We start from the raw sequence: 16,540 nt of genomic DNA, 5'->3' as shown, positions 1-16,540 counted from the left end.
AAGACCAAGTTAAATCCAAGGAAGAGGCATATAAATTGGCCAGAGGAAGCAGCAATCCGGAGGACTGGGAGAAATTTAGAATTCAGAGGAGGATAAAGAGGTCAATTAAGAGGGGGAAATAGAGCATGAAAGAAAGCTTGTGGGGAATATAAAAACTGACTGGAAAAGCTTCTATAGATATGTGAAGAGGAAAAGAATAGTGAAGTCAAATGTAGGTCCCTTACAGTCAGAAACAGGTGAATTTATAACGGGGAAACAAGGAAATGGTAGACCAGTTAAACAAATATTTTGGTTCTGTCTTCGCTAAGGAAGACACAAACAATCTCCCAGAAATACTAGGGGACTGAGGATCTAGTCGGAGGGAGGAACTGAAGGAAATCCACATTAGTCAGGAAATGGTGTTAGGTAAACTGTTGGGACTGAAGGCCGATAAATCCCCAGGGCCTGATGGTCTGTATCCCAGAGTACTCGAGGAGGTGGCCCTAGAAATAGTGGATGCATTGGTGATAATTTTCCAGTGTTCTGTAGACTCTGGACCAGTTTCTGTGGACTGGAGGCCAGCTAATGTAACCCCCCCCCTATTTAAGAAAGATGAGAGAGAGAAAACACGGAATTCTAGACCAGTTAGCCTGACATCGGTAGTGGGGAAGATGCTCATGGCGATTATTAAAGATGTAATAGCAGAGCATTTAGAAAGCAGTGACAGGATCAGACAAAGTCAATGGATTTATGAAGGGGAAATCATGCTGACTAATCTTCTGGAATTTTTTGAGGATGTAACAAGTAGAATAGATAAGGTAGAGCCAGTAGATGTAGTATATCTGGACTTTCAAAAAGCCTTTGACAAGGTCCCACACAAGAGATTAGTGTGCAAAATTAAAGCACATGATATTGGGGTAGGGTATTGACATGGATAGAAAACTGATTGGTAGACAGAAAGCAAAGAGTAGAAATTAATGGGTCCACTGTGAGACTTGGGCCTTTTGGAAGGGTGGGCTGAAAGATGGCAGATGGAGTTTAATGCTGATAAGTGTGAGGTGCTGCATTTTGGTAGGACAAATCAAAATAGGACGTACAGGGTAAATGGCAGGGAATTGAGGAATGCAGTGGAACAGAGGGATCTGGGAATAACTGTGCATTGTGGAATCTCATGTGGATAGGGTGGTGAAGAAGGCGTTTGGTATGCTTGCCTTTATAAATCAGAGCATCGAGTATAGAAGTTGGGATGTAATGTTGAAATTGTACAGGGCATTGGTGAGGCCGAATCTGGAGTATGGTGTGCAGTTCTGGTCGCCAAATTATAGGAAGGATGTCGACAAAATGGAGAGGGTACAGAGGAGATTTACTAGAATGTTGCCTGGGTTTCAGCACTTAGGCTACAGAGAGAGGTTGAACAGGTTGGGTCTTTATTCTTTGGAGCGTAGAAGGTTGAGGGGGGACTTGATAGAGGTTTTTTAAATTTTGAGAGGGACGGACAGAGTTGACGTGGGTAGGCTTTTCCCTTTGAGAGTGGGGAAGATTCCAACAAGGGGACATAGCTTCAGAATTGAGGGACAAAGGTTTAGGGGTAACATGAGGGGGAACTTCTTTACTCAGAGGGTGGTGGCTGTATGGAATGGGCTTCCGGTGGAAGTGGTGGAGGCTGGCTCGATTTTATTATTTAAGAGTAAATTGGATAGGTATATGGATAGGAGGGGATTAGAGGGTTATGGTCTGAGTGCAGGTAGATGAGACTAGGTCAGGGAGAATGGTCAGCGTGGACTGGTAGGGCCGGACAGGCCTGTTTCCATGCTGTAGTTGTTATATGGTTATATGGTTATCCACTTTGGTGGTAAGAACAAGGCGGCAGATTATTATCTGAATGGTGTCAGATTAGGAAAAGGGGAGGTGCAATGAGACCTGGGTGTGCTTGCACATCAATCACTGAAAGTAAGCATGCGGGTACAGCAGGCAGTGAAGAAAGCAAATGGCAAGTTGGCCTTCATAGCGAGAGGATTTGAGTACAGGAGTAAGGAGGTCCTACTGCAGTTATAGAGGGTCCTAGTGAGACCACACCTGGAGTATTGTGTGCAGTTTTGGTCTTCTAATTTGAGGAAGGACATTATTGTTATTGAGGGAGTACAGCATAGGTTCACCAGGATAATTCATGGGATGGTGGATCTGACATATGATGAAAGAATGGGTTGACTGGGCTAAGAAATCACTGAAATTTAGGATGAGAGGGAATCTTACAGAAACATATACAATTCTTAAGGGATTGGACAGGCTAGATGCAGGAAAAATGTTCTCAATGTTGGGGGAGTCCAGAACCAGAATCTAAGGGTTAGGCAACTTTGGATTGAGGCGAGGAAAAACTTTTTCACCTAGAGTTGTGAATCTGTGAAATTCTCTGCCACGGAAGGCGGTGGAGACCAATTCACAGGATGTTTTCAAGAGAGAGTTAGATATAGCTCTTAGGGCTAACAGAACCAAGGGATAGGGAGAGAAAGCAGGAACAGGGTACTGATTTTGGATGATCAGCCATTATTATATTGAATGGCAGTGCTAGCTCAAAGGGCCGAATGCCCTACACCTGCACCTATTTTCTATGAGAGTTCTATGAAAAACTAGGACCCTGCAGGGCAGAACCAGATGCAGTACTCAAGTTCTGCTCAAAAATAGCAAAGTATTTTTTTGTTTGGCTCTTGGAAATACATTCTTTATATATTCACAAAATGCTGGAGTAACTCAGCAGGTCAGGCAGCATCTCGGGAGAGAAGGAATGGGTGACGTTTCGGGTCGAGACCCTTCTTCAGACATTCTTTATGCAGAGCCCATGGTTAAATAATTAGCACAGTTCAAATGGTTGAGTCCCATGTTTCACAAAAATCTAAATGAGAATAATAAGACAATTATAAATAATATAATTGCATACTCCACCCTCATTATCTGCATAGACTGTGTAGATAAAACTAGATAGCACCAGGCTCTTGCCTTTTACCCAATAAACCACAACATAAATCCAGTTTTAAAAACAACATAAATAATCAGATTTAAATTGTTACATAGTTAAAAGGTTATGATATTAAGCAAAATAAACACTTCCATTGAAACTTAAAAGCAGTGATTATTTTGGAAACCATAAGTCTCAGCTGTACAAATTAAGGTGGTTCTCTGTGAGAGCAGCATAAAGCAGGGACAAAACTCGACAAGTGGTCCAGAAATGATCACCACATTTACTGACAATGACTGGTTCCTCTCATTGTGCACTTTATCAAAATTTGTGGCGATTCCTAAAGTAGACACTGCAGGTACACAGATCTGGGGACAGCATATCAGTGGACAGGGAGAATTATATTTAATATTTATAATGATCACTATTGTAATAATAGTCCCAGGGTATTGTAATAACGGTTATGCACAAACTTAGATTACAACTCCCAATGACATTTGTCATTGGAGTTGTAGCTACTTATTTCAACCGAGGACTATCTAACTGAAATAAAAATAGAAAACTCAGAAACATCCAGCAGGTCAAGTACAATGTAAGGAGAACAGAGTTAACTTTCAGATCTGACTTTTTGTCAAAAATGGGGGAAAGAGAAAACAAGTTAGCTTTCAGTTCCAGAAAAGGCTGGGGAAAAGGGTGAAAGGGAATAAAGTGAAGAATAAAGTGAATATCTCTGATAGCACACCAACAAATGTGTGGTGCTGCTTAACATGCCCAGCAGGCCACACTGATTGAGAGAGAAAAACCATGTGAATAAAAAGCAGACAGATGACTGACAGAACTGACCAAACACAAATAAACTGAGTTAGACAGAAGCAGTGTGTTATCCAAAACTGGAGAATTAGATGCCCTGTCCAGAAGCTTGCAACGTGTCCACATGAAAGATGATGTGCTGTTCCTCAAGCATGTGTTAAACCTTGTAGGAGTGTAGGAGGTTACAGATTGATACGTCAGAGTGGCATGGACATTTAAATAATTTAAATTAGAGAATTGGGTTACTCGTAAACTGATTGCGATGCTCCACAATGCAATTGCTCAGTGTAGGAGATCACATTGTGGAACAAGTGCATGTGAATAGCTGCTTGTCACTGTTTCGGATCCTGGGTGATGAGATGGGAAGAGGTGAAGGGAATGGTCTTTCAAATCCTGTGGCTGCAGGGGAAAATACTGCAAGATGGGGATGAGATTCGTGAGAATTGAAGAAAAAACAAGTGAGTTGCAAAGGGAGTGATCCCTTCAAAATGCTGAAAGGGGAGGGGGAAGTTCCTAGTGGTGGAATTTTGTGGGAGTTGACAAAAATTACGAAAGTTTATTAATTGAATAGGAAGGCTAGCAGGGAGAAGGGAAGGATCACGAAAACTGTTCTTGCTCTGTTCAAGAAGAGGGGGCAAGAGCAGAGTCGTGGATAAATAGATTAAATGGGGTCAAGAACCCTGCATACTATGCTAGATAGGAAGTCATATTTTAGGACGGAATCTGTGCGGAAAGTCTCATTATTAGAGCAATTGCGAGGGAGACAGAGATTCGAGTTAGAGGAATCCAGGACAAGAAGCATAGTCAAGACAATTGATAGAAGTCCCCGAGTTTTCAATGGATGTTTGTGCCAAGCCTATCCCCGTGAGAGAGCTGGAGAGATCCATAAAGGAAGGGAAAAGTCATATCTAAATATCTGGCTGACCTAATCAAAAGGTTTGCTTTCAGGTTTATTTCAATAACTGATCAGCCATGATCACATTGAATGGCAGTGCTGGCTCGAAGGGCCGAATGGCCTACTCCTGCACCTATTGTCTAGTCTATTAACTCACCAAACAACGTCAATACCAGTGGTGAAAAAGGTTACAGCGGTTGTAGCTTCCAATCAAAAACACTGCCACTATTTCCTCAAGTATCATTAAGTATATTAAATTCTAAATCACACTCCCTACCTGAGCATTGAAGTTTGAAATGGTAGTTGTCTCTATATCCTTCTTTCCCAAGATCTCTATCTTCACTGGTGCAGTTGGAAAGCTATAGGCAAAGTACTCGAGGAAATCTGGCAAGTATGCAGCAGCTCCATGAACAATGCCCATAACATAATAGGCTGCAGAATTATTCTCACTAAATGTCAGATTCACAAATTCCTCTGAAAATCTCTCCATCTCCACAGGAGATAACGAAGAGAGCTCATCCATGTAGGCATGCACCACTGAAGCTCCTCCATTAGGCTGGTCTTCTATGTGGATAAACCTTCTGAATTCCAACAAATTTAGCCTCGAACCTTGGTTTTCAACACTACAGTTGCTGTACATGTTGGGTGAAAGGTGACCACTTTCCACTGACAGACTTTCAGGCAATCTATCATCTGGGTATAGAATGGTTAACTTTTTTGCATCTTGTATTGAAGTTAACTGCTGTTCTTTGATTTCTGACATTAGTTCCGAACAAACTGTTTGAATGGATTTGCTGCACATTTTGGGCTGTTTTCGTTTTTCACTTTCCTTGTGTTTCTTTTTCTTTTTCTTCTTAATTTTTTTAAACTGAAATTCTTCAGTGCTAAGTTTTCTTTTTTCTCCATTACCTGTAAGTGAATGAAACAAAAAAATATCTATAGCTTCAACAAATTTGTAATGCCATCTTAAATGTAAAATCTCAAGTTCATAAAGGACAGCCTATTTTACGCATTTCCTTAGAGAAGTTTCAATTTCAATCAGGGTCACAAAGTAAATATGTAGGAAGGGACTGCAGATGCTGGTTTACACTGAAGACAGACATAAAATGCTGGAGTAACTCAGTGGGACAGCAGCATCGCTGGATAGAAGGAATGGATGACGTTTCGGGTCGAGACCCAAAACGTCAACCATTCCTTCTATCCAGAGATGCTGCTGTCCCGCTGAGTTACTCCAGCATTTTGTGTCTATCTTACAGAGTAAATAGTTCAAGATAACCAAATATATTTCATTTGTGGTTCTTTTTGAGGAGTTTTTAAACTTCTACTCCACTGTACTCTCCTCTTTATTTAAATCCGATCAGGAATGCCAGTATCAACCACAGAACAAGACATTACCAATGCTTTTGAACCAGTTGCAAGGAAATGCACAGGAGTGGTCTGAGGTAACATTCTCCAGAGAATTAAGCACAATGCATTCCTTACATTCGACGGAACTAGGTTGGTCAATGCAACAAGAAACCTGGCTCCTATTAATTCATCACCAATGGAAGTGTTATATGACTTCTTAAATTAATGCTAAAAAGACAATGCAAAGGAAAAGAAAATTAGATTCTGATAACATCTGTATTAATGATTGCAATGCAACTCCACAGAAAAATAAAATTCACCTTCGATGGTAAACAAAGCATGATTACCATGCCGATTCATGTGCATTGAGATGAGAACCCCCTTTCCTATCTCCACCACACATTTCTGACCAGTTGATGAGGATGAAATCACCAGCCTTTATGGGCAAAGAATGTTATACCCTTCATTCATTCAAATATTATATGGTAAAGAATCTAGAGTGTATGTAAAGCAGTTTAGAGGACAGCAACATCATAATGCTTACTATTCGGGATGATAAAATACAGATGTGTTGCTCCCCCCCCCCACCACCAAAAATAAACACTGTGGCAAAGGTGGACATTCAAAGAAAATTATATTTAAAATCGGAAGAAATTGTAGTCTTGTGATACAATACAAATCCCAGACAGCAATAATTAATAACACTAAAGCAAAACTATACCATGTTGACAAATCAATAGAAAGCAATGTTAGCCAGACACGTCTTTGAGGCTTTATGGGTATTGAAAAATGTAATTGGTTGAGACACTAAAATTGAGCAGAACACAAGAACTAGAGGGGAGACACAAGAGACTGCAGATGCTGTAATATTGAGCAAAAAACAAGCTGCTACTCAGCAGGTTAGGCAGCATTATTATTATTTGTTGGTTGAATGAGTGATATATCACTGAACCATGACAAACATAAAGCAACAGTTTAAACACACCTGGTAATATGATTCTCTGCAACTTTACATTATCTCGAAGCACGCAAGATAAGTTTAAGGAGTACTTTGAAATGCAGTAAGGGTTCAAATGCAAGAGATTAATAAAAAATGGTTAGCATCTGGGAGATACAGTAGGACTTGGTGGATCAAGTGCAAGTGTTGTGCGAAACGGTTGCCGAATCTACGTTTTCCCTCACCAATGTACAGGTGCCCACATTGGGAACAACAGATGCAGAAGATTGAGTTAGAGGAGTTGCATGTAAAACTGTCTCACCTGGACGGACCGTTAGGGTCCCTGGATGGAGGGAGATATAAGACAAGTGTTGCTTCTCCTGTGGTTGCAGGGGAACGTTCCTAGGGAAGGGGTTGTTTTGGTTGTGGAATTAGTATTCTCTGCCGAAGGCAGAAAGGGGTGGTGATGGGAAGATGCGATTTGTAGTGGGATCACGTTGGTGGTGTTGGAAATGTCAACGGATGATGTGCTGGATGCGGAGGCTTGGCCCGCCAAGGCCTATCGGATCTCGCAGTTGCTAACCATTTTAACCCCCCTTCCAATAGTGACCTTTCCGTCCTGGGTCTCCTCCATTGCCTGAGTGAGGACACATGCAAATTGAAGGTACTGTACCTCATATTCTATTTGGGTAGCTTATAAACCAATGGTTTCAATGTTGAATTCTCTTATTTTAAGTAACTTCTACCAACACACCCCTCGCCCCCCCCCTCCACTAAAAGTCAGTTAGCCAGTTCCACAGTTAGCGAAGATTTATCCCTCTTGGGATCACACAATACCTAGCCAAAATTCAGCCTATCAGGGAACCTCCTTGCCTGATGTCATCGGTTACCAGCGCCGATTTGTCCTGATCTTTTCTCGCTTCCAGTTTCTCTTCCCTCTCGTCTCCCCCAACAATTAGTCTGAAGGGTCCTGACCCAAAACTGAAATTCACACTTGGCAGGAAATGGTGTTGGGTAGACTAATCGGACTGATAAATCCCCAGGCCCTGATGGTCTGCATCTCAGGGTACTTAAGGAGGTGGCTCTAGAAATTTTGGACGCATTGGTGATCATTTTCCAATGTTCTATAGATTCAGGATCAGTTCCTGTGGAATGGAGGGTAGCTAATGTTATCCCACTTTTTAAGAAAGGAGAGAGAAAATGGGAAATTATAGACCAGTTAGTCTGACATCAGTGGTGGGGAAGATGCTGGAGTCAATTATAAAAGACAAAATTGCGGTGCATTTGGATAGCAGTAACAGGATCGTTCCGAGACAGCATGGATTTACGAAGGGGAAATCATGCTTGACTAATCTTCTGGAATTTTTTGAGGATGTAACTAGGAAAATTGACAGGGGAGAGCCAGTGGATGTGGTGTACCTCGACTTTCAGAAAGCCTTCGACAAGGTCCCACATGGGAGATTAGTGGGCAAAATTAGAGCACATGGTATTGGGGGTAGGGTACTGACATGGATAGAAAATTGGTTGGCAGACAGAAAGCAAAGAGTGGGGATAAATGGGTCCCTTTCAGAATGGCAGGCAGTGACGAGTGGGGTACCGCAAGGCTCGGTACTGGGACCGCAGCTATTTACAATATACATTAATGACTTGGATGAAGGGATTAAAAGTACCATTAGCAAATTTGCAGATGATACAACGCTGGGTGGTAGTGTGAACTGTGAGGAAGATGCTATGAGGTTGCAGGGTGACTCGGACAGGTTGTGTGAGTGGGCGGATGCATGGCAGATGCAGTTTAATGTGAATAACTGTGAGGTTATCCACTTTGGTGGTAAGAATAGGAAGGCAGATTATTATCTGAATGGTGTCAAGTTAGGAAAAGGGGACGTACAACGAGATCTGGGTGTCCTAGTGCATTAGTCACTGAAAGGAAGCATGCAGGAACAGCAGGCAGTGTTGGCCAATGGAATGTTGGCCTTCATAACAAGAGGAGTTGAGTATAGGAGCAAAGAGGTCCTTCTGCAGTTGTACAGGGCCCTAGTGAGACCGCACCTGAAGTACTGTGTGCAGTTTTGGTCTCCAAATTTGAGGAAGGCTATTCTTGCGATTAAGGGCGTGCAGCGTAGGTTTACTAGGTTAATTCCCGGAATGGCGGGACTGTCATATGTTGAAAGACTGGAGCGACTAGGCTTGTATACACTGGAATTTAGAAGGATGAGAGGGGATCTTATCGAAACATATAAGATTATTGGGTTGGACACGTGAGAGGCTCGAAACATGTTCCCAATGAAGGGGGAGTCCAGAACCAGGGGCCACAGTTTAAGAATAAGGGGTAGGCCATTTAAAACGGAGATGAGCAAAAGCTTTTTCAGTCAGAGAGTTGTAAATCTGTGTAATTCTCTGCCTCAGAAGGCAGTGGAGGCCAATTCTCTGAATGCATTCGAGAGCTAGATAGAGCTCTCAAGGATAGCGGAGTCAGGAGGTATGGGGAGAAGGCAGGAACGGGGTACTGATTGAGAATGATCAGCCATGATCACATTGAATGGTGGTGCTGGCTCAAAGGGCCGAATGGCCTACTCCTGCACCTATTGTCTAAAACATCACCTATCCATTTTCTCAAGAGATGCTGCCTAACCTGTTGAGTTACTCCAGTATTTTGTGTCTATCTTTAGAAGCTTGGTTATCAGTTTTCCTGCTGTTCCTGAAGAAGTAAGAGTTCAGGTTTCCCTCGGGAGACTTGAAAAGAAAATTCAACGTTGAGATTTCAGAGCAGTGCCGAGGGGGTGAAATACTGTTAAAGCGTGAGAAATATCTCATGTGAAATGTGCCCACTTTGACTTAAAGGTTTTACATCTCACAAGATATTTCTCAGGTATATGCTAATGATTCCCCGGCGCCATTCCGAAGATGGGATGAGTTTTACCAATAGGCTGACCAATAATTATCCATCATCTAATATTAAAACATTTCATTTGGTCATCATTAAATCACTGATCAAGGGAGCTCTATGAGGGAAAACATGTTGCCACATTTTTTCAATAACAACGATTCAAAAATATTTCATTGGCTGTAAAGATAGGTAATTGAATAGCTAATATGGTAACTTGAACCTATTTGCTATGTGCAAATCCAAAATCAAATAATATTTACGCAGCAGTATTAGGCACGATTCCAATACAAATTAAAAAAAGAAATTATCTGGATGACACCTAATTTACCTTATTGCATCAGATCCACAGCTATATAAATCGCAGAATTACATTTTGGGTTTGTAACTTAAATCCTTAATGGACTGACTGGGAAACAAGACATAACTAGGCTTTTTTTGGTCTCTATGAAATTACATTAATAACGGTAATATTCAATAAAATGCAATCCTTAACAACTTGCAATGTATGTTTTACCTCAAAGTATCACAATGTGACTTGAAGTAAGGTATACTTTTTGCCTGAATGGAGAACAATGCTTCTTACATGCTTTTATGCCACACAACAGATTCTGCCTCAAGTTTCAGCAAGTTCATAATAAAAAATAATTATGGAGTCATACAAAGGTTCCCAGCAAATCCAATGGTCATTAAATCAAATCAGAAACATTATCATATTTAAACCCATCTCTGGAAAAAGTCTCACCCTAAAACAAAACAAATTGCTGGAAAAACACAGCAGGTTATGCAGCATCTGAGGAGGCAAAGGGATAGCTGGCGCTTTGGGTCAAGACTCTGCATCAAGACTGGCTAAGTGGTAGCTGAAGTGTCAGGTCAAGATTCCACAATGGTACGTCAACAATTCCTTTATCTCCACAAATGCTGCCCTACCGTAGAGTCCCTATAACAGCTTGCTTTTTGATCCAGATCCCAGCAACTGTCTCCATATTCAACTTACAAGAACATGTCCACCACAGGGTATTCAAAGTACAACTGTGATTAGTAATCCTACTTCAGACAATAGAAATTCGAAGAATACGATAAGATTTCAGCTATGTACGATGCTGGTCAGGTGAAGTGTTCACATTTGTTTCCACTTGCAATGTGAACAACATTAGCACCACAGTAACAGCTGTAGACATTTCAAGACATGGATCACGTTTAAAGGCAAATTTGTTTACTGAGCTCTCATGTGTTATGCACTAAAAGCGGAAGTTCAATTATCACACAACAGCTTTAACTCAAAGGCAATGTGTTCAACCATTTAATGGCAATTTCCATAGTAACATCAATTAAATAAATCTGCTTACATAAATATACATTTGATTTAAACACACTGTATATGTTTCCCTTGTATCTAAAGCTACTGAGATTACTGGAAATTTGTCCATTATGGATTTGAAATATTTTTTTAAGAAAAATGAACTAAATACAAGAATATGCATAAAATTTACAACAGGCCACTCAGCCCAACTGATTATATGAAAGGAAAAATCAATTGCTTCTGAAGGTTAGATATGGGCCTGGATTTTCAATTCAGAGCAGACTGGGATATTTACATTAGGCTTTCCAATAGAAGTGCCCAGATAGGTAAAGAAAGAGAAGTTACAAAAAACCTATCCAGGATAATATTTTTAAGAATAGAACATGTTTAAGGAAAGTGGTATGTAAAAACATAAGAGCAAGGAATTAGCTGAATTGTTTTTCAAATTACTGGATACAGGCAAAATAGCTCGCTTCATTATTCGGAGCCAACTAGAATTGAAGCACATGTTAAATTAATTATTTAATGTCGTATCAGTAGAAGGAAGAGCAAATGTATAGGCCTCCGTTAAAGAATTTCACTAACTTAATTGAGATTTAATTTACATTTGGACAACCAAGGGCATTTTGCTTGAGAAGGAATCAATATATTTTCACCCTCAACTCAGCAAATAAATCAACAGAAGCATGGATTAAATAATGCACTTAACACTTTAATGACGTAGCTAACCACTGTCACACATGAACAGGCTACCATATGTCATCCCAGACCAAAATGCCGATGCCACTTGACGTGCTCCAGCAGTTTGGTTTTTTTGCTCAAGATTCTAGCACCTGCAGTTCTTGAGTTGACTTCAATTTTGATTAACTTCTTCCCATTTCCAAAAATGCAATTAATGGCAAAAATCCTAATTCTATTTCAATTCTTCAATGTGGCAGTGTGTTCAGCAAGCTCAACATCATCACTGGTGCTGGATGAAAGGGGTCAACTAGAATCACTATGTTACCACTACTGCTTCTAGAAAATGGGAAATCTACACAATTATATACAGCATGGAAGGCAGTCCTGATCACTAGATCTTTGTAAGAAGTTGTCGTCGAGGTTTAAACCAAGCGTTGTTGCTGAATACTATATATAGACAACAAAACTGCCAGGATTGGTAATGTAAGAATTGAAATGTTAAATTTGAAGCATAAAAATAGGAATGGTTGTAATAAATCGGGAAATCCATGTATGTATTTTCATTTTTGCATGCTTTTCCTAGCTCTCACCCTGAATAATTTACTGCTGACATTGGAAACAAAAGGGAAATGCCAAAGGCATTTCATCCTTACAATCACTGACATGTGTTGCCATAGCAAGCACAAAACGTCACAATATTTATTTTGCATCTATTCTTTGAAAGGTGCAGTACAAGTGGTTGCATGTTATTCTCAGCACTTGTTAATCATATGCTATAACCATGCCACAACATTGCATCAGATAAGTAGACAAAGGACCATTTTTCCATAGATCTAGCATCAGATAGGAGCACATTATATATCACCGAGGGAGCCAGATGCCAAACAATTCGGATTTCTGAATAGTTAGATAACAGATTATTGGAGTTCTACCGTAATCTATTAAAAGTTGTTGTTCTGGGTTACACTCATGCCTCCAGTTACAAAATTGCAATGACATGATCTAGATTCCACTAAAATAAATGGTTCTTCTCTATCTACCTATTAAACCCTATTAAACAATTCTGTTAGATAAAACAGACCTTCTAAATTAAAAGAAATACATGATACGGTTTTGAAACCAAGAAGTTTTCTTAAATGTAATTTAACTTCTCAATCCCACCTCATTTGTTAGTAATGGGCTATGGGTTATACAAGTTAACAGAACAAGTCATTGGCCCCAAATGCTGGTAGATGTACTCCACACAAGCTTCCCCCTAATGCTTTCATCCAACTCTGATCAACATTTATATTTATCTTTCACCTTAACGCATTTACCTGGCATTGCTTTAAACCAAGCTCTGAGACAGCAGTTGGCTCAACAGTGCTTGTGCTAACATGTTTTACATTCTTTCCACTTGCTGAATAAACAAATTTCTCTGAATTCATTACTGGACTTAAATGGATACTTTATATTCATGACCTCTAATTTTAAACAACATCACTGGTGAAAAAATAAGTTCTAAATTTGATCCACCAAACTTTCTAACCTTAAAAGACCCATCCTCGGCTATGCCTCAGCCTTTTCCTCCCCCTTCCCAACCCCAGTCTCTGAACAAGAGCATTCAGCCTTCTCATTCCTAATGATTATGTCCTCTAAACTCAGCATGGAATATTGCTGCACGAGGATGAATTAGCTATATTAAATTGAAACAATATTGAACTTCGTTTGCCCCCATTGTTTCTACACACTGGTACCCCCTTCAGAATTTAGAACACTTCCCCAGAAATTAGAATACCTGCATTTTAGAAGCATTAAAAAAGGGATCATTAGATACTGAGATGTATCTCTGATTGCATCACTTCATTAATAACATGATCATGAACCGTTTTTAACAGGCATGTGAGTGAGGTAAAAAAAAAAAGAGGAAAAGAGCTGAGCATTTGCGCAAGGCGTACAGCAGGGATCAAAAAATTGGAAAATCGACACTCAAAATTACCAGTTTCAAGCCTCTTTTAGTGCATTTCAAAGCAGAAACGGACATTACAAAATAATGTGAATATGTCACTGTATACTAATAACAATTTTATTATTTAAATTAATTTAGTTATATAATCTTGCACTTAAATTGAATATTTTAGGGCCATAGCTGCACTGAACCGGTCCGGCTGAGTCGGATGGTCACATCGCACAGCGACCCGGCACAGACCTATTTGCACTTTATTCTGTTTAGAACTGTTTCTAATTTTGTTTCACTGGGTTGTCCAAATTTATGCTGATTAGCTAATTAATTTATTTTATCGTATGGAAGTCGCATTCCCAATCTCGTTGTACCCTGTACAATGACAATAAAAATATATTGTATTGTATTTTATTGTATATTTACTCATTACAGTTCCACCACTGATTTTCTGGCAATCTTGGTTCCAGAGCTTTGCTGGTTTACCCAGCCAGCCAAGGAAGTCAGCTATGGGGATAGATGTGCTGGCTCCAGCTGGGCTGGAGTTCCAGAGCCCCGGCCGCAGGTTGCAAATTCAACCCACCGATCGGCTGTGGAAGTCCCGATGAGGTCGAGATTGGCTGCCTTGCCCACCTTAGGTGCCACATTTTCGGGGAAACTTCCAGGGCGTGGGGATTTCGTCATTTTGGCCGGATTTCAATGATTAGCGGCTATTTCTCGTGGAACCCCTAGTGACCTCTAGCAGAACACTAGTGTTCCGGGGAACCCCAGTTGAGAAACACTGCTATACATCGTTTATTTTCTTTTTTTTCCCCTTTCTTTTCTTCGATCTGATTTCTCCGTTGGTAAACGCGATTTTGGCGAAGTGAAAAACGCAGAAATCATGCAAAAGGCGTAGAAAATGGATTTTGAAAACGCAGATATCCGTGGAAAATTCACATGCCAGTATTAAAGAGGAAAATGCTGCACATAGATGGGACTGGGCGAGTAGTGTGGTCAGTCACTACATGGACAGGGACTCTGGGCCATTGCTGGGGGCAACTATTGGCTGTCCCATTCGTCAACAGACCCAGATCATGTGGATCCTATGATTCTTTCAACACCATTTGGACTGCACGGTGGCATAGTGGTAGAGTTGTTGCCTTACAGCACCAGGAACCCGGGTTCGATCCGGACTACGGATGCTGTCTATATGGAGTTTGTATGTTCTCTCTTTGACCTGCATGGGTTTTCTCCGAGATCTTCGGTTTCTTCCCACACTCCAAAGGCGTTCAGGTTTGTAGATTAATTGGCCTGGTATAATTGTAAATTGTCCCTAGTGGGTGTAGGATAGTGTTAGTGTGCAGGGATTGCTGGTCGGCACGGACTGGGTGGGCCGAAGGGCCTGTTTTCGCGCTGTATCTCTAAGCTAAACCACCTGTCGGATGCGATGGAAGCGACTGCCGTCCCTTCTCCTTGATTGGTTCAGTTCTTGTCAGCCTAGAGCTTTAGCTTAGAGCTATCCAGGCCAGGAAGAGCTGGGCAGCCAAAAAGATGCCACCCCACCCAATAACATACTTGTGAGAGACAAAGAGCGCACATAATCCAGAAAGACCATTCAACATGGAGCAGCTGCTCCCTAGTCCCCATGAATGGCCTACAACATTTGACATCATAATTCTGAATCCTTCTATTAAATCTGCCCATAACCATCCCCAAATATCACCCCAGATACTACAATAATGCTCACAATTGGCTCTTACTCACTAGAATCTCTGCAATTCTCTAAGACTTTATTTCTAACAACCAGTGCTCATAATTGGATTTAAAAAAATCCATCTCGCGACCACAGTTGTAAGATTCTGTGCATCACCGTTGCTTTTTATTTATAAAGTTATGAAGGCTTTATGCTTCAAATATTTATGTGCATTTGCAAATCTTCTGGTTTCCCCATTCCCGCATCTTATTTGGTATTTTATTATTTAGAAATTTAATTTCAAAACTGCATGACTTCATAATTCACAGCATTAAATTTCTGCATTAAATGTCACATGTCTGCCTACTCGGGAATTCTATCTACATCCTGAAATTAGTTACCACATTTCTGATTTATATAATTATAACTTAACAGACAATTTTGGTTTGCAGCAGGGGCTTTGCCAGTTAATCCCCAAAGGCAGCACTACACAAAAATAATTCATTTCCGACATGCAAACTGATTAGTCTGAATTAAAACCAGACATTTATCAGATTAAAAGCACCGCCAAATATAACCTTTCAAGTTCTCACAATTCGTTTTTGAGACAACCACAAAACAATAACTTAGTGCAGGAGATACAAATCCTGAACTATATGAGTCACTGGATGATTTGCTCTTTGCCATGCCAAGACCAATGAAGGATTGTTTTCTCTGAAGCATTAGAGACAGAGGGTTGACCTGATAAAAGTGTACAGGGCCTATTCCTGTGTGGTATTGTTCTATGTTTTATCTAGAACATAGAACAATACCACACAGGAATTGTAAGATGTAGAAATAGGGGAGACAGTCAGAATCTTTGTCCCGGGGAGAAAATGTTAAATACTCTAGGGCATAGGTTTAAGATGAGAGGGGAAAAGTTCTAAAGGAGATTTGGAAGACAAGTTGTTTTATTTTTTAAAAGCACATACAGAATGCTAGGTGCTGGGAACATGCTGCAAGGAGAGGGGTGGTGGTGGAATCAGATATAATAGCAACACTCGACTGACGTGAACAGGGAATAGAAGGATGCAGATCACATGCAGGTAATGGGATTAGTTTAGATTGGCACTGCATTTGGCACAGACATATTAGGCT

General features: G+C 40.5%; 1 protein-coding gene across 1 annotated transcript in view; it reads right to left on the bottom strand.

The window, feature by feature from the left end:
- The window catches only part of LOC144604898 (lysine-specific demethylase RSBN1L-like), a 45,932-nt gene that overhangs the window by 23,218 nt on the left and 6,174 nt on the right, over nucleotides 1–16,540 (bottom strand). The window contains exon 2 of the mRNA XM_078419723.1: nucleotides 4,915–5,546. Within this exon, the coding sequence (XP_078275849.1) occupies nucleotides 4,915–5,546 (632 nt within the window). The remainder of the gene's footprint in view (nucleotides 1–4,914; nucleotides 5,547–16,540) is intronic.

This window comes from Rhinoraja longicauda, chromosome 23, assembly GCF_053455715.1.
Source record: "Rhinoraja longicauda isolate Sanriku21f chromosome 23, sRhiLon1.1, whole genome shotgun sequence".
NCBI lineage: Eukaryota > Metazoa > Chordata > Chondrichthyes > Rajiformes > Arhynchobatidae > Rhinoraja > Rhinoraja longicauda.
The sequence above is the reverse complement of the archived record's forward strand: the minus strand, read 5'-3'. Positions and strand labels throughout refer to the sequence as shown.